The 13,146-nt window shown below is 42.5% G+C and overlaps 1 protein-coding gene across 3 annotated transcripts in view; it reads right to left on the reverse strand.

Annotated features, from left to right (window-relative positions):
• The window catches only part of GRAMD2B (GRAM domain containing 2B), a 110,723-nt gene that overhangs the window by 10,965 nt on the left and 86,612 nt on the right, over window positions 1-13,146 (reverse strand). For 2 of the 3 annotated variants that reach the window (XM_024757152.1, XM_024757153.1), the window contains exons 3-8: window positions 11,021-11,132; window positions 8,900-8,966; window positions 7,710-7,813; window positions 3,373-3,468; window positions 1,419-1,490; window positions 1,223-1,303 (exon numbers count right to left, since the gene is read on the reverse strand). In XM_024757152.1, the coding sequence (XP_024612920.1) occupies window positions 1,223-1,303; window positions 1,419-1,490; window positions 3,373-3,468; window positions 7,710-7,813; window positions 8,900-8,966; window positions 11,021-11,132 (532 nt within the window). Of the gene's footprint in view, window positions 1-1,222; window positions 1,304-1,418; window positions 1,491-3,372; window positions 3,469-7,709; window positions 7,814-8,899; window positions 8,967-11,020; window positions 11,133-11,229; window positions 11,340-13,146 lie in introns of those variants that run through there. The other variant, XM_024757154.1, reaches the window with a different exon arrangement.

Below are 13,146 nucleotides of genomic sequence, written 5' to 3' on the forward strand. Positions count from 1 at the left end.
ATTACATTTTATTTATCCATTTATCAGCTGATGGCTATCAGGGTTGCTTCCACTTTTTGGCTATGATGTATAATGCAGCTATGAACATTCTGGTTTAAGTTTTTGTGTGAACACGTTTTCAACCCCTATACTTTTTAACAGCTCTCAAAAAAAAAAAAGATTTGTAGGGCTTCCCTGGTGGCGCAGTGGTTAGAAACCCCCCTGCCAATGCGGGGGACACGGGTTCGAGCCCTGGTCCAGGAAGATCCCACATGCCACGGAGCAACTAAGCCCGTGCGCCACAACTACTGAGCCTGCGCTCTAGAGCCTGCGAGCCACAACTACTGAAGCCTGCGCGCCTAGAGCCCGTGCTCCGCAACAAGAGAAGCCACCACAATGAAGAGCCCACGCACCTCAATGAAGAGTAGCCCCCACTCACTGCAACTAGACAAGGCCTGTGCGCAGCGACGAAGACCCAACGCGGCCAAAAATAAATAAAGTTAAAAAAAAAAAATTGGAGATGTTGAAACTCTGGGCTCATACTGCTTCACCAAAGGTATTAAAACGTTTTATCAATTTGGGAACAACCATTTGAACAACACGGCTAGGACTCTCTTGGGCTTGCATGATACCATCACAGGTATAAATCTCGTACAAATCGGGGGAGCTACTTCCTGTTCGAGATTTACTCTGTAGTCAGAAAGTCTAAGGGAATCAAAGAATCTCTACCTCTTGGGCATTACAGCTTTCTTCTTTTACAGTTATTTCTGGGTATCCCTCATCTTCTCTACTAAGCTGTAAAGACTTTGAAGGCAGAACTAGTTTTGATTTTTCCTGGTGTCCTTATGGGTACACTAGCATGGTGCCCTGAACATAGAAGGCATTCAACGACTTGTGGGATGAATCATGCCCTACCTAAATAGACTGGTGAATCCCTCTAAAACAACGCTGACAGACAAACAGAGCAAGATTTGCTGAATACCTCCATGGACCAGTAACTGGCTAAAACAGCTCACTATCATGTTTCTTTTCTTTTGCAGGATGACTCTTTAATTATCTGAAAAAGTTGATGACCTCCTATGGTCCCCTCTTCTTCAGGACAGAAATGCCCTGTTTCTTCAACTTTGCCTCCAATACTGTGGTCCTAAGTTCCTCCCGCACCCTGGTCATGGTGTAAGGAGAAGTGTGATTGTGGGACCTACTCACTTTCTTTTGCATTTAGATAGTTATGTAGGCAACTCACCAGAGGCAGAGATGAAGGGCGGTCTGCCTGGAAACTGTTTTCAAGAGAAGATGGATTGGGACTGTTGCCAGTACTTGTATTCTGAAATTATCGAAACAAAAATTAGTTTTACAAAATGAAAAAACCAGATCAACTACAAAACCATAAGAAATACAGAAGAGAGACAGCAGTTGAGGCTCAGAGATGTTGTACTTACTTCTAAGTGTCCACACACAGATTTTAGTAGTTTGTAAGTTGAATCTCTGGAGAGTAAGGAGACAAATATGTACTGCAAAACAAAATAATAATTATTTAATTATTAACAGATACTGCTCGACTAGAAGTGAGTGTTTAGAGTTAAAAAATTTATCTGTATAGTTTGTCATTTTCAAACACCATAGACTATATTCTATACCAAGTCTATATTCTCATTCCGCTCAGCCACACATTCAGTTTTTATTCCATTCCTGGAATAAAGTGAATATATTCTCTCACAATAGCAACAAAACTCTCAAACCCAACTTAAATAATACAGAAATGTAGAGCAAAATGAAATCTCCGGTGCTCTGACATAGGTGCCCCAAACAAGCATGGATGGAAAAGACCTGGATAGTAAAGAAAGGCCAGTTGTATTCGCCAGGTCCTCTTTTAAGCCTCTCCCTCCCTTCCCCGCCCCCCTTTCAGAAGGTATTTAACAATTCCCAAGGGTCTGCTTTCTCTGCTCTGACCTAGATTTCCATTGAAAATGTCCCAGACACTCTAAAAGGCTCATTCTTTTTCAAGCCACTTCCAGATTCTTTCTTGTACAAATATGGAGATTTTCTGGTGAATGCTTATAAATAAGTTATGGGAAAGAAGTCAAGTCAGAGCTAGACAAGTAATTTGGAGACAAATAACACAAGGAAAAATGATTTTACCATAAACCACACGTAGAGAAATAAAAAAGTTCACACTTTTTCCATCTATTTGAGCCACAGCATCTTTTCACACCCCCTTTCCAAAGTTTGTGATTACCCTCTCCTGCATTCCCATGAGAGAAACTGATACACTTTCCGAGCAAATACTGTATTCCAAAGTAGTTAACATTATGGGTTCTGGCATTAGACAGACCGGGTTGCAAATTTTGGCTCTGTTACCTACCAAGTGGGTGACACTGGGCAAACTCTTAGTTTCAGTTTTCTTAACAGTCCCCATCCCTTACAGTATGGTAGTGTGGAATAAACATGTAAATATAAGGAAAGCATTTTGTGTACTCCTGGCAAGAAGTACCTGATGCTTGTTAGCCATTCGTATTAAAAAAAAAATTTAGAAACAGATATTAACATATTTCCTAGCTCATCAGAATAGCCTCTTTTAATCTTTCCTTCTTTCTCCTTCCCCCTTTAAGTTATTCAGTATGATTAGAAATGAAATGTAGCTTTTATGCTTTCATCAAAATAGTACGTAAAATATTTAAAAATAAGTTCAAGTGAAACATGAGTAACCAAACCATTCTACTCTCTCTCTCTTGCCAAGGTGAAACACACATCGCTCTCCATGCAAATATTTCAGGTTGCCCATGTCTGGGGTAGCCCAACAGTCAATGACAGCTCCAGAACTACTGTATTGAAGAGGGGTAGTTAAGGCAACCTGGAGGCAAAGAGGGCCTAGGAACTGGTCCTCAAGCTGAACTTGAATAGCAAGCCCAAGTTTTACATCTTTAGGTTGGCTCTGGGGAGGCACCAATGGAGGTTATGGGGAGGCTGGCCAACCCCGCCCCAGGGACTCCTCATATCGCCCTGCCGCACCCTGTGAATAAGGTGGTGGTGATGGTGGCATGTTAAATAATAATAAAGAAATGAAATATATCCCTGTAGCCTGACCTGACCTAACAGATGTTAGGGAAAAGGAAGTTGGGAAAGAATTTTACTTTTTTGACTTTGGTCAAGTAAGTATAATGAAGTCAGCAGGAAATTCAAAATTGGCAACTATTACATTAGAATAAATCACTTTGTCAGGGGAAACAACACTACACAAATGTCTAAAGGCTGTGATTTCAAAAATTAGTCTTACAGAGTAACTCCTGATTCACGGTATTATGGTTCAGGGTCTTGGTCCTCCGCAAGAAGCCCCTAAGGCAATGAAACCCAGAGTAGGACAAAGCAGGGTGCCCGCGCCTGCTGCGTACTTACCCTGTCTGTGACTGTCGCTATAATCAGGGCATTTGGCACCAGAAGGGCAGTTTTGGTTTTCTTTATCAGGGTTACCGAGAAAGCCGGAATAGAGATCTGAAACAGAATCACTGAGTTAACATGGGTTCAGGCTTCACAGAGCAGGACTCCAAATCTTCATGTTAAAGGAAAAATAAAAAAAGATAAAACCAGCAGCAAGCTCTCCAGCCTCCATGAAGAAAAGTGAATCTTAGAAGAGTGTCACCGAGGTCGTCTGGTCATCAAGTCTACAGAAGGGTTTGGTGGGAAACCTGGGACATGTGAATAGAATGCAAAATGTACAGCCATTTTAAAGGTAATCCCAAGGCTCTAAAGAAGTTACATGCTTGTGGTCATCTACTTTGAGCTCATCTCCACACACCCTGCTCTCTTCTGTCCTTGGGGAAAAAGGCTGAAAAGCACTGGTATAGTAGACCCATTTTTGAACAGGAAGTCTGGGGCCTGAATTCTCAGTTCTATTACTAGCCACATGACTTATTCAACCTTGTAAGCTATCCTTTCTTGGCCTTGGTTTCCTGACTTATAAAATAGAGACAGTCTTACCTATTTCCCAGGATTTTCTGTGGATTAAATGAGATAATAGATAGAAAATGCCTAGCACTCAATAAAAATGTCATTCATTTCCTCATCTGTCTCATAAAAAAGAGGATGGGTGAAACACAAGCACCCTTAAGTTCTTTTCTGGCTCAAACAATAAAGAATAACAACAATGACAATTACAGCAGCTACCATTATCAATACCTATTTACCAGATGACAATTTCATTTAAATATGACAGTCCTATAATGTAGACATTCTAAGAGATAAGGATGTTTGTTTAGAGAGGTATATGACTTTCTCAAGGTCATAAATAAGTTACAAAGATAGAATTTGAACCAATCTGATCCAAAATAGGGGTTCTTTTTCATACAAGGTACTGCAAGAATGTACCAGATGCCGCAAAGAATAGTAGATGTTCCTGATATTTTTATGTTACAGCCCTTCAACCAGGTTTGATCTCAAAGGAAAATGGATCACATCACTTTGATCCCTGAAAAGAGAGTCACTCCCTCTCCTAGTAAAAAGAAAAGGGCCTGAATCCCTCCACAGGTGCACACACTCACATGAACATACATTTTGTAAAAATGCTTCACATATTCTGAAAGAGATCAACAAGGTCAGTGGGGAAGAGGAGGGGCTTATGTTAGTACTGCCAGCTTGAAGGACCAAAACGAAGCTTTCAGTTTTCTTACATTTTAATTTAGAATGTTTGCATTCATATTTAGGTTTATGAGATGGAGTTGTTCTACTGCCCCTCCAAGTTCCTGATGGGAAGACTATGAGGAATGAGGGGCTAATCTAAATTAGACACTAAAGAAAAAAATCTATTTTGCCAAAGAACTCTACCCACGAAACTTTTGAAGTTGGGGAGATAATTCAGAAGTGATAAATTGGGATTACTTTGGGAAAAAGAATTTAAGATCTTCCAAGATAGATGATGATACAACAATGAGCCTAATTTCGTTTCTCACCAGCAACACAAACACACAGTGATAAGGGGCTATAAATTTGGATTTTTGCAGAATGTAAGGCATGGAAGAGAAACTCCTTAAGAAGGAGTTTCTCTCAATTGCTTCATGAGTATAAGTGACAACTAGATAACATTTGAGAAATAAAGCATGAATCACTTCTCTGTTTGAGCCTAGATGCAATGTGATACATGCCTTTAATTTTACTAGCATCTAAAAATACAAACAGGGCTTCCCTGGTGGCACAGTGGTTGGGAGTCCGCCTGCCGATGCAGGGGACACGGGTTCGTGCCCCAGTCCGGGAAGATCCCACATGCCGCGGAGCGGCTGGGCCCGTGAGCCATGGCCGCTGAGCCTGCGCGTCCGGAGCCTGTGCCCCACAACGGGAGAGGCCACAGCAGTGGGAGGCCTGTGTACCGCAAAAAAAAAAAAAAGTAAAATAAATAAAAAATAAAATAAAAAAATAAAAATACAAACAGGCTGAGGAAAAGGTTCTGATTAAAGTTACACTTTAGGGTGCTTCGAAAATTCCCCTTCCTAGAGCAGATTGCTTGCTTGTTTTTAGTTCACATTGGATCATGTTGGACTAAGGTCTGTTGGCAGTGAGCAAATTCTGCCACAGAGCTGAAGCCCACATCTCCTTGACACCATCCTCAGTGGGTAAGGAATGTGCAAGTCACTATCATGGTTCTTATATCTTCCCACCCCCTCTTGTCTCTTAGATTAGATACAGCACATGCAAAAGCAATCCCACATGTCCTTGTCTTTAAAAAAACAGGTCACTCCTTTTAGCCTTTTTTGGTCAGTTCTTTCTTAGGTAGAGATAGGATTTTGAAACCATTGCTAGAATCATTATTAGCTTGAAATCACTTACTGGCTTTGTGAATTCCCCATCCTTTAACAAAGGCTAATATTTTTAAAAAAATTATTTATTTTACTTATTTATTTTTTGGCTGTGTTGGGTCTTCATTGCTGCGTGTGGGCTTTCTCTAGTTGTGGTGAGCGTGGGCTACTCTTCGTTGCGGTGCGCAGGCTTCTCATTGTCGTGGCTTCTCTTGTTGCAGAGCATGGGCTGTAGGCATGCAGACTTCAGTAGTTGCAGCACACGGGCTCAGTAGATGTGGCTCGTGGGCTCTAGAGCTCAGGCTCAGTAGTTGTGGCGCACGGGCTCAGTTGCTCCATGGCATGTGGGATCTTCCTGGTCCAGGGCTCGAACCCATGTCCCCTGCATTGGCAGGCGGATTCTTAACCACTGTGCCACCAGGGAAGCCCAAGGCTAATTCTTTGTTCACTACTGTTTTCAACCCCTGCTGCTTTGGTCAGAGGTGTTGGCTCTCTCTATTCCTGAGAATTGTCTTTATCCCACGGAACTGGAGATCAGTACTACCCAGTTCCCTTCCTCACTTCATGAACAACTGCTTATAATCCAGAAATCTAGAAATATGGTGCCATACTATTCAATATTGCTTTGCATTATACTGATTCAAATAATACTGTGAATCTAAACTATGTATATCTAAACATAACTCTGTACAATAAAAATTACGTTTGACGTTAGTCTGCTGACTCAAAACCAAAATAAAGAATTTCCATTATATTTGTTAAGTGGTCTTTATTTATAAGACTGCCAGTGGCTTTAGGGAGAATATTTAAATAAAACATATCTACCAGTCAAAACAAAAGTTTTTAATCAGCAACTTCAAGAGTATAAAAGCTGCTTATTCATAATCACGAATCAGAATGATTAAAATCTTACTGAGAGCTTCCCTGGTGGCGCAGTGGTTGAGAATCCACCTGCTGATGCAGGGGACACGGGTTCGTGCCCCGGTGTGGGAAGATCCCACATGCCGCGGAGCGGATAGGCCCGTGAGCCATGGCCGCTGAGCCTGCACGTCCGGAGCAGGTGCTCCGCAACGGGAGAGGCCACAACAGTGAGAGGCCCACATACCGCAAAAAAAAAAACAAAAACTCACTGAGGTCACGCAAACCCCAGGTGTTTCTCTGCTACTTTGTTCTGGTGGCCTGACTGAACTGTGTGATATGACATCACAGCTCAAAGGGAAAGAATGTCAGTGGGGTGGAATTAGTTTTTCGCTTCTCATGCCAAAGTCCCAAGGGCCTCGTTTTAGAAGGCGGTGCCCTGGGAAAACTGCCAACTTCTTCAGGCTATCCTCCTTAAAGGCTCAGGTATCGTGGGCCTCTGCTCCCCCAAATCTGTGTTTAGTGAGAAGGAAAAGATGTCCGTGTTCACTGGGGACTGAGGGTATGTGACTCCCCCAGACCAGGCCTAAAATGCTCCAAATCCTGCTCATTTTGTGCTGGTGACAAAGTGAGCTCTAGTAAGTATCTTATTTATAGGCCTGTTTGCCTAGATATCTCTGATGGCAACTGTGAATATGGTGTAAAATTCAAATTTCTTTAAAGAATTGTTTTGGGTTTAATGTATGTCTTTGAAACAAATTATGACACATTCTCCATATGAAAAACTTTAAGAGTGTACTGGTGACATCTGGTAAAAAGGATTTAAGGTAGGATTGTGGGCGATATATATATATATATATATATATATAAGGAAATGAATGAGAGAGTGCTGTTTAGGGAAAAAGGGAAGTTTGGGTTATCTAGAGGCATTTAGAACCTGTAGTATTTGGAACTATAGTAAAGGAAACTTGGTATAAAGGAATAATAATGACACAAATATTTATAGACATTGCTACATTTAAAACAATTAATAGTCACAATATATAAGAAAATGCAGGATTAGCTTTCTTTCTGAAAAATTATACCAACCTTAGTGTCTTTTCCAAAGACCTTGGAATGAAAACAAATCCAGTTTTCTGATACAAAGAGCTTCCCTTGGTATAATATTTCTTTCTGTAGAGCACAGGTAAAACCTGGGAAAATATATACAGGTATAACATCATTTAGAATTTCCATTTAAAATGAAAATTGTGTATATATGTTGGTGACTCAGAGATGCGCAGAGATAATACACTCACATGCTCAAAAGATCTCTCACCTCTTTTTCAGTCATCTTTAGTGGAATAAAGCTATGGAGATGAGAGTTTGTTTTTTAATTCCAAGTCTTACAAACTTCAGTATAAACATCAAAATGGAAAGGCAAGGGGCTTCCCTGGTGGCGCAGTGGTTGAGAGTCCGCCTCCCGATGCAGGGGACACGGGTTCGTGCCCCGGTCCAGGAAGATCCCACATACCGTGGAGCGGCTGGGCCCGTGAGCCATGGCCGCTGAGCCTGCGCGTCCGGAGCCTGTGCTCCGCAACGGGAGAGGCCACAACAGTGAGAGGCCCGCATACCGCAAAAAAAAAAAAAAAACTCCTCTCTTTGGGAAGGTGTGTCATCCTTGTGCTAATGTTGGCACTGCTGCCCTTTCTACCCTGGTATGGTCACTAATGACTCCTTTTGAAATAGATGGTCTCATTGTGGGGAGAGCACATGACCCACACCTTCCTGTTTGGAGATGGTGGGAGGAAGCCAGCATGCTGCCTTAGCATTTGTGTACTGAGGGAAGCTGAAATGGAACCCTGGGCCCCAGATGCGCTCAGCGGAGTAGAGCAGGTGCTGAACGTTGTGCTGGGCCAGGTGTTTAGGTGTGACCGCTGAGCCCTGTACAGCACAGGGGTTGACATGTCTGTCCACCTAGGTCTGTGTTGTCTTCCTCTAGTGGCCTCCCTTGCTCTGGGGTCTTATTATCTTAAAACTCAGCACGATCCAATCACAACACATTTCAGCAGTTAGTATGCCAGGTGAGGAAATTCGGGATCCCCATATCCCGTGGAGGAGGTCACTCTCCCATTCTACTCCCTTATCTTTCAAGGTGCTGGGTGAAAGCTGAGTGAGGTCGGTGTTACTGTTACATCATGACTTTCAGAAACCTATTCCCCTTGGTGATTCAGTCCCCAGACTCTTTCTTCTCCCAAACCAGTTAGCATCTTTTCAAAGTCAACCAAGTCAGAACTTACTTTGCCTCAGGGGTTCCTCAGTGGGGACATCCAGAAACAGCTTGTGGAAGTGCATGTTTGCCTTGTCCTACAAGGACAACAAAACACAGGCATCACCACTCTTGTTCTCAAACATCACGAATTTTAACTTCAATCTAAATTATGTAACAAATCTCCCCACCCTTAACAGAGAATCTTAGGAGTTCATTCTCCCTGATCTTATAGTCCCCAACCCCACCCTTCAGTGAAAAACAGTGACGGCAGGGCACAAAGGTTTCATTTTCCAACAAGATTAGTGACTTGCTGACTGGACATATATATATCTATAATCGTGAAGTAGCTGGTGGTCAGCCTTCTGCAGAAGTGGCTGGACAAGGATGTCCCTAATAAGAAATGAGATAAAATTCTAAGAAATCTCACCAGGTAGTGGATCCCAGGGCACTAAAGGTCCCAGTGAGTACTCTCAGAAGAGGGTAGTGGTTAAAAGCCCTGTATCAGATTACCCTGAGTTTAAGTTTTAGCTGCACCTCTTCTGTGGCACGTGATCCTGGCCTAGTTACTTAACCTCTCTGGGCCAGTTTTCTCTTCTGTGCCAGTAGCTGCCTCAGAGGGATGCCGTAAGGCTTAAATGGGGTAATACATCTCCGGTTTGTCACTGTGACTGTTACTGTTGTGAAGGTGTTCCCTTAACCAGTGTCAGGGGGAGGTGACAAGTAGGATTTCACACAGAAGACTTAACTCTCCAGGGCGGTAGAAGGCCCAAGAGTCTGAAATGCTGCAAATCACTTCATTTTCATCTGTTTCCACTTGTGACAACAATGTATAGACAGCAATTTACAGTTTGTAAAATGCTTTCACAAAACACTACTCCCAGCCCCACAGTAACCTGGGAACTGATGTCAGTTCAGGACCCTGTGCCTCAGGGATTCTGAGCGACTTAACTGGCTCCACACAGCTACTAAGAGGTAGAGCTGGGTCCTCCATCCACAGGACCGCTTTTCTTCAAAAGCATCCTAGCAGGCAGAGTCTTATGAGCGGAACAGAGATACCACAAGTTGGCCCTTGATGATGCATTATCCAAACTAGGAGTAGTCTCAGTGGCAGAAATGGCCCTACTATTGCCATAAAGAAGAGCTTCAGACAGGTCATGCGTATGACAGATGGTCCCCTCAAGTACACTCGTTTATAGATGAACACCTCACATAAAGTAGGTTAGCTCTTGCTGCTTCCTTGGAGTACATCTTGCATCCAGAAAGTTTCCTTGATTAAAGCTAGGTGTTCTATCAGGGCTTTGCCGAGATCTTCTTTTTAATGGCTACAGTGAGCATTGGTTATATGCTTGATTTAAGAATATCCTGGGCCATGGAGTCTTCAAAAATGTGAAATTAATAAAAATAAAAATTAAAAAAAGGTAGGGACTGATCTAAATTAAAGGTGACATGACAAATAAATGCAGTGCATGGTTCAACTGGATTCTAGAGAGGGGGAGCAAAAAGTCTTTATAAAGGACATTCACTACTGGGACAATTGTGGAAATCGAAAATGGATTTTATATTAGTAATATTTTTGTATATTTACTATCTAGTTAAATTTCTTGGGTGAGCCAACAGTTTCTTGTTCTAGTTCTTAGGAGATAGATATTGAAGTATTTTAGGAGTGAAGTGTCAAAAAGCCCCAAACTGTTGGCCCCAGTAAGTATGTCATACTCTATGACACAGAACTGGGCTTTGTTACCCATCTGGGTGTATTTTGAAGCAGACCCCAAATTGCTTCCAAAGAAGAATAATGACCCTGTTCCCAGGTTTTCCTCCTCTGTGTGCAGTTGGGAAGCCTTCTATTCACACAGGTGCCTTATCACACTCTTTAATTGTAGTGCAAGGATGTCACACCTCTCCTGGTCTCCGCTAATTATTAGACAAGCACATGACTCTCAGTACTCACTGCCCCTCTGCATGTGCCGCATGGTCAGCTGTGAAATATAATGTTGATGAAAGCTCGCCCGAGGGAGCTGCAGCCGGTCCTTTCTTCCTGATTCTCTAAAATCTGTGCCTACCTTAGTCCTGACCCTTGCGTTCCCTCTTCCCATTGGCTTCAATGCTTCTGTCACCCTCTGAGACAATACACATTTCATTCCCAAATTACCTGGCTGGAAGACGAAGCCTTTTTCCTTTCAATCTTAGAGTCATTCTTGCTTTCTGTTTTACAGTCACTCTTCTCACTTGCTAAAGAGGCACCATCAAAACTGGATTTCGACCTGAGGAAAGAAAATCCAAGAAGTCCGTAAGATGAATTTTTTACGCTACCATTAATTGTATACAGTGTAATACATCTTGATTATTATACCAGCTCACAAGAAAGCCTGACACTGATTTTTCTCTTCTAGACATCGATAATCCCTCAGGACTCTAAGGACACGGTGTGGGAGACGGGGTGATTCCAGCAGGCGGGATCCCGAACTGAAGAAACCGTACCTTATGGAAGGGAGAAGTATTGATTGAGCTGTGAAAGTAATTATATCATCTCAAAAGTATTTTAAGCAGTATAAAGAGGAGTACTGGAGGCTGATTATTGAAACTGCAGCTATAGTTCAATCCAGAATTCTGTGAATACTTAACACCTGTTAATTGAGAGAGGCATAATGTTAAATGCCTCGGGGCGCACAAGACAGTCCTTATCCTTAAGGAACCTGTGCGCATATCAAGCATCTTTTTAAAAAGGCAGTACATGATGTAGCATCAAAACAATACATATCATAGGCGTTAGGAGGTGGTATAGAGACAGTTAAGTCCAACAGGAGGTAAGAGAAGAGACCAGCAGGTCAGTGAGGGTTTAATACACTGGGCCTAACAGGATGAGCAGGAATTGGGTATGGGGAAAAGAGAGACAGAACATCCCAGAGTGGGAAAATAGAAGTGAAATCAGGATAAAAAAAGAACATGTTTGGAAGTCCTTCCTTTGTTCTCATAAGGGCAGAGGTCAGAGCTCCCAGATTTCTTTCCAAGGTGATTCTAGTCCTGGCTCTTCATTTGAGTAGAATTTGCATCTTTAACCGTACAGCGAAACCCAGCCATTTCAAAGTGGAATGCATGCATGACTTTTAGAGGTATACACATGGAAAAATTTTGTGATACAATTATGTAGATTTTTTTCTGTTTATTGGGGGAAAAAATGGCACATGAAATTCATGATTCCATGATAGGATTCTTTAGAATGAGGCTCAGTTAAAATAATGTTTGGTTCAAAGTGAATTTAAGAAGACTCTTAAGCAATCTGGGTGGGATATGGGTGTGACAGAGGGACAGAAATGAAGTTAGAGAGACTTTGGACTCTGGCTTTCTCAGCTGTGAAGAGACTGACTATGTGATGTCCCAGGCCTCTGCTGCCCGCAACAGTTTTGCGTCCACAATGCTCAAACCAGAGGCAAAATCTCTCTCATCAATTCAAGGCACAGAGATTTGGATTCAGTTACTGGCCACTGAACCAATTCACAGATATAAATTTCTTTAGAATTCTAGGAATGACTTTTTCAATTCTTTTTTTTTTTTTTTTTTTTTTTTTGCGGTATGCGGGCCTCTCACTGTTGTGGCCTCTCCAGTTGCGGAGCACAGGCTCCGGACGCGCAGGCTCAGCGGCCATGGCTCACGGGCCCAGCCGCTCCGCGGCATGTGGGATCTTCCCGGACCGGGACACGAACCCGTGTCCCTTGCATTGGCAGGCGGACTCTCAACCACTGCGCCACCAGGGAAGCCCCAGGAATGACTTTTTAAAAAAAACTATGAGTAGACATTTGTACTCTACTTGAAAATAAAATTGTTTTTACAAATATCAAATTACCTATTATTTATACTAGCCACTAATTTGAAGTTATCACCTCTACTGATTCAAATTAATAAATGTTAATGGTACTGTCAAGGCAATGATCAGACCTTTTGAAGAACAATGGACTGTAAGCAAATGTGACAAAAGTGCAGCTGTACCCTTGATGATTTCAAGTAGAAGGGCTTGTCTGCACAGCATTGGCTCTGAGGTAGGGGTGGGAGGCATGCTTATTTACATGCGTTATTTCTTTGTATCTTTTCAACTGTGTTAGTCTCACTTCATACAGATGACTATGAGCAGGACCTGAAACCTAGTGCAAAACATTTTTATTCAGAAATTCAGAATTGGGGCTTCCCTGGTGGCGCAGTGGTTGAGAGTCCGCCTGCCGATGCAGGGGACACAGGTTTGAGCCCCGGTCTGGGCAGATCCCACATGACGCGGAGCAGCTG

The sequence above is a fragment of the Neophocaena asiaeorientalis genome, unplaced genomic scaffold (genome assembly GCF_003031525.2).
Source record: "Neophocaena asiaeorientalis asiaeorientalis breed wild unplaced genomic scaffold, Neophocaena_asiaeorientalis_V1.1 scaffold149, whole genome shotgun sequence".
In the NCBI taxonomy this organism is placed as follows: Eukaryota; Metazoa; Chordata; class Mammalia; order Artiodactyla; family Phocoenidae; genus Neophocaena; species Neophocaena asiaeorientalis.